The sequence below is a fragment of the Zalophus californianus genome, chromosome 5 (genome assembly GCF_009762305.2).
Source record: "Zalophus californianus isolate mZalCal1 chromosome 5, mZalCal1.pri.v2, whole genome shotgun sequence".
In the NCBI taxonomy this organism is placed as follows: domain Eukaryota; kingdom Metazoa; phylum Chordata; class Mammalia; order Carnivora; family Otariidae; genus Zalophus; species Zalophus californianus.
The window spans coordinates 46,081,874-46,098,993 of record NC_045599.1 but is presented as its reverse complement, the minus strand read 5'-3'; the positions used below and the strand labels follow the sequence as shown (position 1 = coordinate 46,098,993).

Below are 17,120 nucleotides of genomic sequence, written 5' to 3'. Positions count from 1 at the left end.
TAAGATGTTTAACAAGGTAAGATAAGAATTTTATTAAAACAGCTGTTTGATTACTACTAAAAAAGAAATACATGCACTAGAATTTTTATAAAAAACACCAAACTTAAAAAATATAGAGAGATAACTGAAACATTTTGCAACTATTATAAGGAAGACTAGTTCAAACATGAATCACCTGTCGATGCCAAGTCTAGGGGAAATTTTGATGAGGAGCAGAATATGTTCATACTCCCCACAGAATGCTCATTAGGAAATACAGTAACTATATAGTGAAGAAACTGGAAAACCCTTGACCAAGTAATTATCACAGTCAAAAGCACCAATGAGAGGCAGTGGATTTCATGTGCCTCCAGATGTGATACGCATCCTTGAGAACACATTACTTATGTAGCATTCTGTCAGGGAATACCTAACCTGAATCACATCATGAGAAAACTAAGTAAGAAACATCCCATTAGAAAGAGAAGGAATCTTTGCCGCATCTCCTGCGAGAATGAAGACCATTCTCAGCAATCAGACTGTCGACATTCCAGAAAATGTTGACATCACTCTGAAGGGACACACAGTTATTGTGAAGGGACCCAGAGGAGCCCTGCGAAGGGACTTCAATCACATCAATGTAGAACTCAGTCTTCTTGGAAAGAAAAAGAAGAGGCTCCGAGTTGACAAATGGTGGGGAAATAGAAAAGAGCTGGCTATCTGTAGTCACGTACAGTACATGATCAAGGGCATTACACTGGGCTTCCGTTACAAGATGAGGTCTGTGTATGCTCACTTCCCCATCAACGTTGTTGTTCAGGAGAATGGTTCTCTTGTTGAAATCCGACATTTCTTGGGTGAGAAATACATCCGCAGGGTTTGGATGAGGCCAGGTGTTGCTTGTTCTGTATCTCAAGCCCAAAAAGATGAGTTAATTCTTGAAGGAAATGACATTGAACTTGTATCAAACTCAGCTGCTTTGATTCAGCAAGTCACAACTGTTAAAAACAAGGACATCAGAAAATTTTTGGATGGCATCTACGTTTCTGAAAAAGGAACAGTTCAGCAGGCTGATGAATAAGATCTGAGTTGTCCATCTACAGAAACAGCAAGATGCCAGATGATTTTTCAGACTTATTTGTGATATTTTAAAGATGCAATAAAAGCTATACTGGTTTGGAAAAAAAAAAAAAAGAAAGGGAAGATTCTATTCTTTAAAAATGTCAACTGTCATAAAAGATAAAGTCTTTGGAAATATCCCAGATTAAATGAGGCTAAAGAGAGAGAACTAAATGCAACACCTGATTCCAGACTGGGTCTTGTTACTGAAAAGGGGCGGGGGGGGGGGGGGCAGAGAACAATCTATACAGAACATTATTGGACCAACTGAAAAAACTGGAATATAAAGAGTAAATTAGTTTTAAAAGTTTCATCAGTGTTAAATTTACAGATGACCACTGTACTCTCTAGTGGTTTCATAAGAAAATATCTCCATGAAACTCATTCTCAAAGGGTTCAGAAAAAAACTGTGTGTGTATAGAAAGTAAAAGAGCTCAATGATAAATAGGCTAAAATGTTAAGTGAATAGAGGCAAAAAGTTTACAAGTAGCCTTTACTATCTGTACAACTTCTCTGCAGTTTTGAAATTATCATATTTTTAAATTTTAAATATAGAAAGTGTATATGCATCACTCTAGTGTTCTGCCACCTAATCTCGTAAATACAGTGCTTATATTTAAATAGTATTATGAGAAAGAGGCTTCATTATATAATCATTTTATAGCCTTGGAAAGCAAACAATAGCTTTCCTCACTGCAACGGAGAAGGGATACCTGTATCAAAGAACGGTTTAAAAGCAGCCTCCACACTTCCACGGCTGAGTGTAAAAGAGCAGATCCTGCTTCGACAAGGTATGAATGTGCAGTAACAATACAGAAGGGGAAAAAAGCTATTCTGCTCACATCACTCCACTGCTTAAAACCTCCAGTTATCCACCCATTTGCTACCGGACAGAATGTAAAGTTCAGACTCCCTAGCTTGGCACACAAGACCCTTCGCAATCTGGGGGAGCTGACCTCTTGATATTTACCTGCTGCCACCACCACCCCCATACACACACCCTCAACTTTGCAGTCACGCTGACTCTAAGCCCTGTGCCTTTACACAAGCTATTCCCTCTGCGTACACCGTCCTTCTCTGTTGGCCCCCTCTTTCCGGTGAGCCCTTTTGTTATGCTTCCTGATTAAGCTTAAATGCCACTGACTCTATGAAGCCTTTCTTGACTCTGCCGGCAAAGTTAGTCTTATACGCTATACTCTGCTCCCAAAGAATTACGTCCATATTTTTGGGCTGTATGAGGATTCCTCTCTTTCTGTGAGTTTCTCCAAAACTAGAATATAAGGTTCCTAAGAGCAAGGATTGTGGTCTAGAGCTGCAGTGTCTTCCAAGCACAGTGCTTCATAAACACTGACTAGATGACTAAATTAACTTCTCTAAATAGAACAGGTTCAACAGTAGACAACAGCTAACACCTGGAACACTTACTTTGTATTAGATACTAGTGTTAAGTGCTTTGCAAATACCAACTTACTCCTCACCACAATCCTAAGAGGTAGGTTTTTCTCTATTTTAACCTCCCTGAAATGCGATGTGTCATAATTAAATGGGCAGTGTATTTTTCTTAGAGTAAAGCAATGGTGCTTCTTACAATGGTGTGAGTGTTGATAAAATATGGTATCATTCCCAGATATTCCTTTATAGTTACAGATGAGAAAACTGTGGCACAAAAAAGAATTAACTTGCTGAAAGTTGCACAGAAGAGTCAAGATTCAATCTTATGACTCCAGGATCCATACTCGTAAACCACGATGTTATACTATCTCCCCAACAAGAGTGATCCCATAGCATGGATAGCCTACTGGCACCAGAGCCAGGACAAATCCAAAAGTGAAGCCCACTCCCAGGACCCTGAAAAATAGCTAGGATAAAGCTCAAGATTAGAGGCAGTGAATGAAAATGGACCTTGAAGTGTCTGAAGAGAAAGTCAAGAGCCCCATCAGCATCTGCTGTCTCTGGGCAAGGCCTGGGTCTAAGCCCTGGCTCTCTCTCTGTCCCCCACCTCGGGAGATATGCTCCACATCTTGACTTTCTCCCTTAGGTTTGCCCTCAAGTTCCCAATATATATAATCCTAATTCTCTCCAAACTAGTAATTACCAAAAAAGAGACCTAATCAAGCCTTCTGCCCTATATCTTCATGCCTGATAGTTACCTAGCCTCAGCTCAAACACGTAAGCAGTTTATTTTCAGAAAGATGGAGAAAGATACTCCTTATATTCAAGTCCATCTCCTTCTAATTTCCACCCTCAATCCTTTGTCTGCCATCAGAGCCTGCACAGCAAACTTTACTTCCTTGTTCTCAAGACAGTCCTTGCCCTTCAAAAACTAGATTCTTGAGGTAACAACCATAAGCACCCTGCCTACTTCAAAACTTGTCATCACCAAAGGAAGGAAGTAATGGAGGAAGAAAGGGCTAGTAATAACAAAGGCATAAGCAAAGTTTAAAAAAAACAGAGAATGGGCAGTTCATTTGTGGGGGACAGGGAGTGGGGGTGGGGAGGGGAGTAAAGGTTCATGGAGGAAGGGGCTTTTGAGGATAAAATGTTGTCCGCTAGGGTCAACATTCACTATTAGACTGGGATAAAATTTTATAAAAACAAAAAGCTGAACTTTTAAACATAAGATGTTTTTTGGTTTCTAACATTCTTGTTTTCAATTTATGATTCTGGGCAGAAGGCTCATTCATTGGCTTGTATAATTTGTGCAGTGCTGAATGCATAGATAACCATCCAAATGACAGTGGAATGCAGGGTTGGAATAAACAAAGTGAAACTTACCATCTGGGTGGTGCCATCTGATTTGGAGCAGTATCACTTCCTGAGATTTTATGTGTATTCTTCACTAACAGAAGGTTGCCTCATGTACTTCATTTCTCCAGTTCTAAGATAAGAAACTAGCACAAATGCAACCTCTGTAATTGCTTCTTAATAATGAGTGACCAAGTCAGACTGATCCAAAGAACAACTCCCCACACACTACCCACTCCACATGCCAGCAGCCCCCATTCCACTGCTGCAACTTGTCTGACATGCTATATAACAAGGATAATGACTAATGCTGTGCACCAACTCCCTGTGAGATCAGAAAAATGATGTAGCTTGGTAAAAACACTAGAAACTTCTGTACAGAGAACATCTAAAAACCTTATTGTAAGTGATCTTTCTTCCCATGTGATGTTAAATGAGTCACTTACTGGTCCAGAAGCAAGTGAAATGTTTGTTAGAACTTTTAGATATACTGTTAAGAAGCTAGGGCACTAGTATCATTTCAACTTTAACATGGTCCTTAGATCGTTTTCTGATCTCTAAAGCACATGTTGGCTTGTTTGTGTGGTTATTTTCTAGTTCTTTATCAATCAGTTCAGTGTGATGCCTTCCAAACAAGATGACAGAACTTAAAGATTACTACTGCAAATTAACACCGCTGGTACACGTAGTTCCTAATGCATGTACATACCATACACTTACAGAGACTTTGCAGTTTATCATCTACTTTCCAATGCATTTGACACTCTCAACAATCTTATGAAATAGATCCTCATTTCACAAGTGAAGAAACTGAATTTCAAAGACATCAAATGATTGGCCCAAGTCCCTACTGCTAGTAAGGAGCAGAGCTGGATTTCAACTTAGGTCTCTGGTTGCAATTTCCTATTAATAAAATCTATTAATCTATTAACAAAATCTATTAATAAAATCATGGCTACTTCTAACCAGCTAGCTGCACACCTAACTCCAGCTTGGAAAAATCCCCATTATCTGTTGCAAATCCTCTTCTGTGATGAATGCAACCAGGGGGCAATGGCCATTTACTACCACTGTCCTAAAGGGCTCTCCTAAAGGTTTGCATTGTATGGATGATGAATGATACTCTAGACCAGTGCTAATATAACTTTCTACAGTAATGTTCTTATACCCCTGAACTGTTCAATACAGTAGCCACTAGCTACCTGTGGTTACTATGCACTCGAAATGCATAACTGAGAAACTGAACTTTTACTGTATTTAACTTTAATTAATTTAAATTTAATTAGCCATGTGTGATTAGTGGCTTAGTGGGCAACTCAAGTTCTAGACCATGAAGATTGGAAGCAAAGCTAAATGTTAACATCTTAATGTTGTAGATGTAAGCACAAATGAAAAAGAAAATCAACTAAATCTCAAGCCCAGAGCACAGCAGTGGTTCATGGGAACTAGAATAGATGTGATACCATCGAAAGTAATACGACCAAAAGATAATCATAGAATAATCTTTCAATCTTTGCAGACTCTCTGGTCAGCCAAATCTAATGAGTGACTGTTGATAGCATCAACTATAAAGGGCAAATAACTCTATTCTATCCGTCACAATAGCTTTCTTGGGGAAAAAAAGAGCGTATCACTGCATGGAAACTACACCAACTAAATTATAAACAGGAGCTGATGGATATGAAAAGCAAAGTATCTGAGTAAATCAGGCATTATTTCTCTAATAATGCTGTATCTTTACGCCAAAGAATTTAAAGGAACATCTTACAGAACAAGCCATCCACTTGTCTGTGTACCTAAAGTATCACATCCACACGTCTATCACCATCCATAACACTTCCCTCTGAAACATTTGTTTCTGTCTTCCCATTTCATTCATCTAGCTAGGTACTAAAAGGTTTCATTTAAATAAAATAGACTAGTTTGGCATCAAATTCTTTGTTTTAAAATTATTGATACTTTCAGGGCACCTGGGTGGCTCAGTCACTTAAGTGTCCAACTCTTGGTTTTTGGCTCAGGTCACGATCTCAGAGTCCTAAGATCAAGCCCTGAATGGGGCTCTGCACTCAGCACAAGTCTGCTTGAGACTGTTTCCCCTCCTTCTCCCTCCCGCTCTGCTCCTCCCCCTGCTCACACAATCTCTCCACCCTCCCCCAAATAAATAAAATCTTTAAAATAAAAAAAATATATTGACACCTGCAAAAACCCCAGATAGGTTTTATGAGTCCCGTGAACAAAAGCACCTGTCATTTCTTATTCCTTTAGCTTCATCCATGTTCAAAGCACCTAACTGATGCTGATAACAGAACTGAAATCCAAGTCAAGGCCTGGAGTCTTCATTATGATTCTTTAACTACTTTTTGCCCTTTACTGTCCACTTAATTTCTCATTGCCTCAGTACCTCATTTTTTAACTGATGGGATGACTAGATCTCCTCGAAGGAACTTTGATTTTAAAACTCAACTCCTCCGGGGCACAGGGGTGGCTTAGTCAGTTAAGCGACCAACTCTCGGTTTCAGCTCAGATCGTGATCTTGGGTTGCGAGATCAAGCCAGGAGTCAGGCTCCGCACTCAGCAGGGAGACTGCTTGAGATTCTCTCTTTCCCTCTCCCTTTGTCCCTCTCCACCACCTGCACACGCTCGTTCTTTCTCTAAAATAAATAAATATATCTTTAAAACAAAACAAAACCTCAACTCTTCTGTGATATCCTCAATGGTTTTCAGTTGGACTCAAGAACTTAGAGCCTCCTATTAAGAAAATCACTTATTTTGCTTAAATAGCAAAATCTATGAGATGTACAATCTGCTTCAAAATTTTACAGATCAATAGTCCACCCACTGTTCAAAATTCTGAGTATACCAGTTTTTAAGTAAAGAAAAAGACATTCATTTGTAATATTTCAAAACAAAAATCCTTCCTAACAGCACAAATTAAAATGTACACTCTTAAGAGGTAAGGATCTAATTATACTGTTAACAATCTGGAACACTAAGAAAAGCACATACTAACATGGACCTTTTCTGGTGAGTTTTTGCTTTTCATTTCTTTCAGACTCTACTCACATTGCAGTCACAGCCTGTTCAGGCTTTCCAGCTCCTGTGTTCAGCAATTCTAAACTGAAATACTGTGACTTCTAACAATATTTGAGACAGATACGCATATGAAAAGAACAAACAGCTTTTCTACCTATGTGAAGACTTTTTTTTCAAACATGGATCAATATATACTCAAAAAAATCAACTTTGGAAACTGAATTCAAGCAATCTTAGTTGGCATAGTTGAATAATTTTAGTTTAGTAATCTTCTAAACCTGTTCAGTGTAGATAATATATACCGAAGCAAGACCCTTTAGCAAAGATAGGCAGTAAGTTCCTTGTGCTTTTCATTTCTACAACAGCAGTTCCAACCTAATTTCACTTAATCCAACCAAATGTAGGCATTATCTCTTTGACTCTTTCTATCCATCATTCTCATTCATTTCCTCCACACCTGTTCACTTCCCTTAACTTCTGTTCTTTCATGTGGGCTTTATGTTTTTCCAGGTTTAGTAACTTACTTATTTTTGACCATCCATCTTTTCAATTAACTCTGTCTTGCAATCCAAGAGTGGTAGCTGGCAAGGCAGGAGGCTAGGGCTACTGAGCTATGTAAGGCCAAAGGAGGTGGCAGAGCTATACTAAATCACTCCCATGGGGATGGACCTATGGGGATGAAAGCCTTGATTTAATCTCATTGGCATGAGGTCCTAATCAGCTGGCTAAAAAACCTACCCTGCTGGTCACTCATTGCTTCTGAGAGAATCAAGAAACAGTATGTTATCACACCCCCAGGAGGAAATCAGAAGTATATAAGCTCTGACAGGCATATAAACACCCAAGAGAAAAGATCAAAAGCAGCATGATATCAGAGGCTGTGGTTCCTGGAAATTACTGCTGGAGTTTCTAAAATTCTTATTAAAAATTTCAAGAAGTCTCATAGTTTCTGGGGGAAAAGATGAAGCTATATGAAGAGAAGTTTCACTAGTAGGAAAATCCCAAGGGTAACCAGAATTGACACATCTTGAGAAGGCCTTCATGAGGTATGACCAAGTAGAGCAGCACTGTGAGAACCAAGCCTTTCTGCTTCCTTTCTCTATATTCCTTCCCAGCATTTGGACTCACTGAGCAACAAAGAAATGCCTTTTGTTCTACAAGCTCATGTGCAGAGAGCCCACTTCTACCTGCCCTTCCTGTCCTCAGTGATTCCCACAATCTGCATACTTCTCTCCCCAACCCACACGTAAGAAGGTTAGACAAAGATTATGATCTGTGCTTTTGGTTTTACAGTAAAATCAGGCTGCTGGTATTCCAAACCCTGATAAGCTTATCTTGAATAACTCAAGCTCCCATTACCTTTCATTGGTAAATTTTTTATGAAGGCTTTTTGCCCTTAAAGTTCTCAGTTGTCTAAAACAGAAGGAAGAGGAGGATGAAGAGGAACAAGTTCTAAAGACCTAACTAATCCTTCTGAGGTAGAATATAGTATATACATTAACCAATTCAAGCTCATTCAGCAACACGTACCAAAAGTTGGCTTTTAGGTAACTGACTACTGATACTACCTTCTAACTCCGTGACCTTTGTGAGTTGTAGAGAAATGTGGCCCACAATCTTTATGTGGCCAATCCCAGTTATCATCTCCCACCCATCGCAACAACAAACAGTCTTATACAGGAATCAGCAAGTATTTCTATCCCAAATACTCCTGTGCCAATACACTAAAACAACAACCCCTTCATAACATACTAAGTACCTCTACATTAAAGACTCCACTTCATACATTTTGGCTTCTAAACTAAGAAGCGAAAGCCTACTTGAGGTCCACCACATTAACTTCTCTGTGTACTACATGACTGCAGAAAAGCCTACAAGAAATACAGAACTGTTGGTTCTGTTCCAGCCATAGAGAACAGTGATTGAAAGCATGGGCTTTGAATCCAAACTTGAGTTCAAGTCCCAACTTATATGTGTTAGCTCTATTTTCTTAAATGAGTAATAACCTCCCCACAACCCAGTTTCCTCATCTACAAGTGAGGATTCAAATGCCATCTATTTCACAGCCCTATTGTGAGTATTAAAGCTTGAATAAAATAATACAGAGAAAGGGATTAGTATAATGCAAGAAATAAAGTGTTCAACTTTTATTGCAGTTTCTATTATTGGGGTCACCTCTGTTTCTGTTACTAAATGTCTTTGGTTCCATTTTCCTATAACCCTATTTGCCATATCCCCAGTTTCAAGAAAATCTTACCTTGAACGAATAAACACAGCATTCCCAATCCAATCCAATCTATATAATCAGGTATCTCAACTACAAGAAAAAAGCGCCAAATGAAGCATTATTTGTTCTGTTCCACGGCCACAAACTTATTAAGTGGCTCTATCACAAATGTGTTACTAGTTTTTACAGAGAATCACATGAGAATGTCTGTACATAACAGTACCAGAAAAACAAACCAAAAGCAGGTCCTACCATGAATAGGTCAACGGCATCCTCTGCAGAAACGAGAAAAAAAAAAAGATAAACACCAACTGTTTAATCTTCTATCCAATACATCCCACTCCCCCTGCTTGTGTTCCCTCTCTTGCTGTCTCTCTCTGTGTCAAATAAATAAATAAAATCTCTAAAAAATAAAAAAAGGGGCGCCTGGGTGGCTCATTTGTTACATGTCTGCCTTCGGCTCAGGTCATGATCCCGGGATCCTGGGATCAAGCCCCACATCGGGCTCCCTGCTTGGCAGGAAGCCTGCTTCTCCCTCTCCCACTCCCCCTGCTTGTGTTCCCTCTCTCACTGTGTCTCTCTGTCAAATAAATAAATACAATCTTTAAAAAAAATAAAAAATAAATAAATCTTCTATCCAAATAAAAATGTACTGAAAGTGGAACAATGTCCTGATTTTAACACTATCCCAAAAACACACCTGTACACTATTTCTAATTTTCATCAACTAATCAGTGGGCAAATATCTATAATTCTTTATTTTTTCTCTTTTATAATTTTATTGTACTATGTCTTTTTCCTTAATCACCTAAAATCCCTTGGAGAAAAATAATTCAAAAAATAAATTAAAAAAAAACTTAAAAATCCATTAATCGAAATAGGTATTGGGGGCTCACTCCTCTGAAACATACAGTCTTATTTAATTTCCCTCCCAATCCTATTTCATGGGCATAGCAGAGTTCTTTCACACCAAGTTCCTCAGTTTAGGGGTTGTTTGTTGCCATTTATTTCCCCTTCCACAGACAAGACAGAAGTCTCCTATTATAAAGTATCTCAGTCTAAGTGACTAGGACTCCAACAAGCAGGAGTTAAATCCTTTTAAATTTTAAAAGCATAACTAATTCTACAGAGTGAAAGAAAAAAAAAAAAGATTTTAGTCACTCTACCTATCTGACCTCTCTGCTGAATAACTCAAACTTAGGTGCCAAACTAAACCCTTACTTTGCCACACCCAAACCCCTCCAGTAAACAGGCACCACCCCAGTGTTCAAAGCAAAAACTAAACCATGTTGATTTGTCCACCCTTCTCTATCTCCACCAGCCCATAGTAGCACGAGCTAATAGTGCCTAAACTATGGCAACCACCTTTTCTTCTCTACTGGATACCCTGCTTCCACTCTTGCATTCACCAAACTATTCTCCATACAGCAGCCAAGGGGTGGCTTGCCACTACACTCAGAATAAAAGCTACTCACGTACCATGCCTTAAAAACACTTTACAGGATCTTGCCCTGCCCCCTTCTCCTACCTTATCTGGCATCACTCTCCCCTCATCTTCCTCTACTTCACCAACCAATGCTGGTTCCTTTCACATCAGGTCCTTCCCCCCTCAGGAACTTCCTTCACACATACTTTATTATGTCTAGTTTCCATTAGAGTGAAAGATCCATCAGGCAAGAGAATTGTTTTTATTTAGCAACATATAACCAACACCTGACAAAGTCTGGCACATAGCAGTTGTTCAAAAAGTACCTGAGAAAACAGTGAGTGAATGAGAACAGAAAATAAATTTTAATGACAAATACCTTCAACAACAAAACGAAAAGCAACATATGAAACCAGCCTCAAAGAGGGGAAATTTGCAATAAACCATTTTAAATTTAATATTCAAGATAAGATGGACACTCCCAAGAAAATAGATTCTTGAGCAATGCTCTTAGGAACCAAAACAGAGATTAACAGAAGAAGAGTTTTGAAAATTGAGCACAATGTGCTTCTTTTCTGGTTCTATCCGTTTTCACTGCTTAACTTGCTCTCCTCACAATACCATTTCAATAAAAACCAAGAAGTAGCCAATAAAAGGAATATGCAAATAGTTAAAACACTAACCAGAACTAAGGCACAAATGTACAGCCAGCTGCTTCAAATAATATAAACAATAAATGCCTTCCTATCACTATTTCGTCATATGGAGGAAAGGAGAGAAGATTCTAAATGCAAGTCCTGAAACATACTGAAACCATGGCACTATGCCTGATCCATCAGTCTTCAAAGGATCACACCAAGGATGCTGCTTTTCCTCCCACTTCATTCCAAATACACAAGACGCCAGATCTGAAGTATGATAGTTGCAACTCTGACCTATCCAACAGCTCTTTCCTTGCATGAAAAGTAGCTCAACTTTCTTTTGTGACGTTTTTCTCTTTTAATCATGAAGTCTCAGTATAGGGGTCCCAGTCTCACTCCCCTACGGTTCATTGGAAACAGTAATAAAGTATCTACATGTTTTGCCCAAAATACCAAACCACCCAATATAATTAAAGATTTCCTAGGGGTAAGCTACAAGGCTAACAACAGTTTTGTTTTCTTGTGGGCTGGAATTAAATCAAGTCAGTGTGGTTATATTGGTTATTTGAGGCTGTTCGGTATTGCCTGCTATAATGTCTTTGGTTGTTTTTTTTTTCTTCACTGTAACACACAGCAATTAAAATGCAAATGTATTTCTAGATAATATCTTTTAAAACACGGGTTAACGAGACAAAAGTAATTTTAAAGGGTTCTTATTAAAGACAAGGTTGAAAATCCCTATAATATATCATAGTATTTGGGCAGTAAAAACATACTGCAGTTTTGGGCAAAAGCTTCCAAGTAAGGGGTTCCTCCTTCAATAACACCAAGACCACTGCACAGCAAATTTTGCCATACTCTCATCCTTTATAACCTAAAATGTGATCACCTTAGTTGCTAATAGAGCTTAAAAAGCAGTTGATTAACTAGGTCATACTTTTCTTCCATAAAGTCCAAATACAGACTCATTCAATAAGACAGTAAGAATTTCGCCATTGTTCTGAAGGGGTCCTTAGAAAAAATGGTAACAATTTTTGCAAAAGCAAAGAAGAAAACTCTAATTCTAAATCCACACTCAAAGTACTCAGGCTCCACTCCCAGAACACAGGGCAGCCCAGCGAGGGCCTCACAACAACAGTGCTGGGTGCTTCACACAGCAGGGAGATGGATATCACTAAGGACTTACACCAACTTATCTCTTCTGCTGCCTAGGGGGCCCAACCATACTGTATTATTGCTCAGAATTTTTATGTCTTGATAATAACCTTTTTTGTCCTGAGTCCTATTAAGGCGGGGGACTAATTACAAGCATTTCCCTCTGGTGAAACCAAGACATAGGGTTATCAAAAGTGAGTGGACAACGTCATATAATTGGTGACTTAAGCAAGAATTCATAACCTCTTTCCAAATGCAATGTTGAATATACCAAGTATTCCTGTGGATACTGCATGTGTTAAACGAAATAACCCTAATATTTGGATCTAATGTAAAAGAATAGTTTATAGCTTTTTATATTTTTATATTAACCTGCATAAGATGTATTATTTATCACCAAAAGATACCTAAGTAAAAAAATACAAGTCCTTAACGTGTAGTCTGATGCTTTAAAAAGAAAATAAATATACTATTCACAAACTCAGAACACTCTTAAATTCTGTGGAATTGCCAAGTTAAGGCTGAACACTTGAGCCTCTGAGTAATTTAGGGCTAAGCATGTTGTCTTTTGCAAAAGAAGGTCCTGATTTTTTATTCTCTGTTTCCTCCTGGTGTATAGGCTGACTTCACCTTGGCCAAGCGGCTACACACAGGTGAAATCATAGTGACTGACTCCAGGTGAATGCCATCAATGCCTAAGGAAATGATCAAGATCATGCAGAAGCAGCCTCATAACAAGAAGGATAAATATGCATAAGGCTTCCTTTCATGAAAAGCTAAAACCTCCTGGGGCTCCTTGCTAGCTCAGTAGAGAGAGCTTATGACTCTTGATCTTAGGGTTGTGAGTTCAAGCCCCACGTTGGGTGTAGAGCTTACTCTTAAAAAATAAAATAAGCTCAAACCTCCTGTATTGAATGAAAGTCATAATAATAAACTTATAAATTTGGGGTCCCTGTACAGTTACACAAAGCCACTCAAATTAACTACACTAGGTAATTCTGGTAGCCCCTCAAGGCAGACTTCCCTTTTGGCCTGGTCAAGCAACAAAGCTTTCCACCAAGTTTAACGGCTCCTTTTAGACCCTTGTTTATAAAGTTGTATTTCACTCCATGCTGACCATCCACACCTCTCATAGCCTTATACACCACAAAGTTAATAAACTTGCATTCCTCTGACTCACATTAATTAAGAACCAAAAGATTAACAAAACTCTTGAATATAACTAAGCAAAATGATATACTTAAATAGTCGATAAATACAAATGTGGGGTTTTTTTTTGAGAAATACAAATGTTTTTAAAAGTAAAATTAACCACATGAAAACAGGATGTAAGTGGAGAAAATGCAGCACTAAACTTAATCTTTGCAAGATGTCACCAGGAAAAAGTCCCCATTTTTCAAGAGCTTAAGTATCAGCAACAGTAACCCAACCCTATCATGCCCAAAGGTGTTTGTAATAGAACTGGATCTAACTTTGGCCGTTTTCCACACAGTATTTCTTTTTTTTGGTGTCCTGTTTTACAGAACTGCATTTGGGAGCTTTTAAATTGCTTTCTAGTACAATTCTGAAATAAAATGGGCTTTAGGTTAAAAAAAAAATCAAGAACCTCATTATCCAGCAAAAATCATCTGTCTCGCCCCTGCACCATCAAAAATCGCCGTAGTTTTACTGTTTCTCCCCCTCAGAAACAAAAACAACACAATGGCCCATGAACTCTGACAATTTGATACCTAAGTTACAAATATTTCGTTTTTTGCTATTTAAGAAGAAGCAATACAGAGCCCTGGCTCTCGAAAACGGGAAAAAAAGTCTTTCACCTTACCACACGGAAAATAATCAGAAGTTCGTATTCATTAAGGAACCGCAAACCCGCGCGCCACCCTGCCCTAGCTGTCAGTCACACACACACACCGCCTCGCCCCCACCCTGTCAGTCACATGCAGGCCACGCCCCCCCGCCCCCCCCCCCGCCGCGCGCGCGCTGTCAGTCCCGGGCTCTGGCCCGCCGCTGAACCGGCAGCGCTGACGTCAGCTGGCGACCGCGGCCGCATTCCTAAACAGTTCAGACAAACCCACTGGTGGGAAGCTTCGAAAGCCCTCAGCTGTAGTGAAGAAAGCAAAGGCTTGGCTGGCAGCCAGACTCCTGAGCTCAGCATTTTGTAATGCACTTCCTTTTTACTTAACAGCTTGCATAATGTCCTTAACCCTTCCTTTACCTGCATCACACCTTTAACCCCTTCTTTTCTCGAACTTCAAAGCAAACTTCGGAACTCGGTCTCCTACAGGGTTTTAATATATTCTTGCACGAAATCACAAGTGAACGATTTTTAATATCGCTGAAGAGGCAATTAAACACGCATGGTCCCCCTCAACGGCCCACTTTTTCCCCCTTAAAGCAATGCTACTTTTCAAAGAAACTAAAACATTTTCTTTTAAAACAATTATTATTTAATGCTCAATCTTTTCAAGAAACTTTATATCTTAGAACTCATTTTTTTCAAGAGATCATGTCTTCATTTGAAGGTCCAAACACAAAAAGAACAAGAGTGACAAAAATCTCCCTCCAACCCTGTGCCCCAGTTACCGGTTCTCCATGAAAATGAATGTGATTTATTTCCCTTATATTCACCCAGAAGTAGTTCAGTGTGTATTCTAATTTCTCCCTTTTTTCACATGTTTAACACCACACATGCCACTCTCTCTCCTTGGCTCCCTTTTTTAGAGTTGCATGGAATTCCACCACAACTGATTTACTGATCCCTATATGAGTATTTAGGTCACTCCCCATTTTTTGCTATTACAAATAATGCAGTGAAACTCCTGTATGACTATATCTCTAGAATAAATTCCTACATGGAGAAATGCTAGGTCAAAGCGAACATGCATTTGTAATTTTGGAAGGTGCCTGCAAACTGCCCTCCATTGAGGTTGTACCTCTTACCCTCCCCACCAGAAGTGCAGGAGGATTCTATTTCCCTCACTCAGCTCAGACTAACTTCCTGATTGAAGAGGCTCTCCTTTATTTCATAGTGGTCCCAAATCCCAGATTCTGTGCCAGCCATTGTTATCAAGCTTTTTTTTTTAGAAAACGTATGTTTAAAAAAAATGGTTATCTCAATGTAATTTTAACTTACATTTCTCATATGAATGAAGTTGAGCATCTTTTTATACATTTAAGAGCCATTTATTATTTCCCCGTGAACTGTTAAATCATAACTTGTGTCCATTTTTCTATTGGGTTACTTGTGATTTTCTTACTGCTTTGTAGGAACATTTTTAGGAAAGCACTTTCTGTCTACAATAAATTTGAAGGAGCTTTTTATATATTAAGGAAATCAGCCCTTTGTAATATGAGTTGCAAAGAAACAATTTTTTTTTCCCAGATTGATGAATTATTTTGGTGGTTTCTGGCACAGAGAAGTGTACGAATTTCATATAGGTGGATTGTTATCAATCATTTTATGGCTTCTAGTTAATGTATCAGACATAGACTGTTATTTCCCATGCAGTTTATAAAAGAATTCTCCGGTGGTTTCTACTAATACCTATTATGTTTTCAGTTTTACATTTCAATATTTGTGAAATTTGTACTTTGTTTTTTCCTAGATGAATACTCACTAGTCCCAACATTATTTACTGAATAATCTTTCCTAAGTTTGAAATGCTACCTTTATTATATTTACCAAATTCGGGGCGCCTGGGTGGCTCAGTCGTTAAGCATCTGCCTTCGGCTCAGGTCATGATCCCAGGGTCCTGGGATCCAGCCGCACATTTGGGAGCCTGGCTTCTCCCTCTCCCACTCCCCCTGCTTGTGTTCCTTCTCTAGCTGTGTCTCTCTCTGTCAAATAAATGAATAAAATCTTTAAAAAAAAATTATTTTATGTATGTGGGCTTCACAGGATTTTCTTTTTTTTTTCTTCATAGGATTTTCATGCTGCATTTACTGTCAGTGATCATTTTAAAATCTAGTAGAAAGTAAGATAGGTTTTCCAAAGATGACAAGATCTGGTTTCAATAAATAATTTCAGATTGGGGGTGTTTTGTTTATTTTTAAACCAAACTAAATCCTTTTCAGGAATTCTGGGATAAATTAAAGCAAAGTATCATACTGAAATAGTATCTAATGTGATTTCAAAGTAGCTTTTTGAAAATAAATATCCATTCGGAAACATTACTCCCAACCAATTATGCCAAGTACTTTCAGTCTTTATAAAGACTTCATATAATTACCAGAAAGATTTAAAATGTTGAAAACACTTTTAAAGCAAAATTTTGATACTGTTTGTAGAGAATCGTGCCTTTTAATACATCCTTTAAAGAATATTCTATAAAGAAAAATGGGTGACAAATCACAATAAACTAGTCCTTTCAACTAATCTTTGACCTTTCCATATCTGTTAGAGACTATTACACCAGGTCTCTATGGAACTCCAAGGTTTTATATTTTTGTAAACCATCATATTAATAAATAATTACTTATTATATTAAGTATACAAATTATTAAGCATACAAATCGTTTCAACTTTAAAAAGATGTGAAAAGACAGCAATATGCAACTTTCATCAGTTGCTAAAAACACAGCAGAATCCAGTTTCAAACAGGATCTCATAAGGTTAGGCAACTGGTTCCCAAAAGGGATAGAAAGATGACACAAACCTTCAAGCATAAAGTTCAAAGTCCCTGTATGTTAGTGGGAGAGGGGAGGGCTGGAGACAGGGGGCAAGCAGCAGGAGGAGAAAACAAAACAACTAAAGCAGGAAGAAGCCCCAAACCCTAAGAGGCAGAAGATCCAAATG

The 17,120-nt window shown here is 38.5% G+C and overlaps 2 protein-coding genes across 2 annotated transcripts in view; one reads left to right on the top strand and one right to left on the bottom strand.

The window, feature by feature from the left end:
• The window catches only part of ZSWIM6 (zinc finger SWIM-type containing 6), a 190,010-nt gene that overhangs the window by 105,981 nt on the left and 66,909 nt on the right, over positions 1 to 17,120 (bottom strand). The gene's annotated exons all lie outside the window — the stretch shown is intronic.
• On the top strand, positions 131 to 1,141 carry LOC113928781 (60S ribosomal protein L9-like). The gene has a single exon (XM_035727565.1). The coding sequence runs from the start codon at positions 494 to 496 to the stop codon at positions 1,058 to 1,060; it is 567 nt and encodes a 188-aa protein (XP_035583458.1). The 5' UTR covers positions 131 to 493; the 3' UTR covers positions 1,061 to 1,141.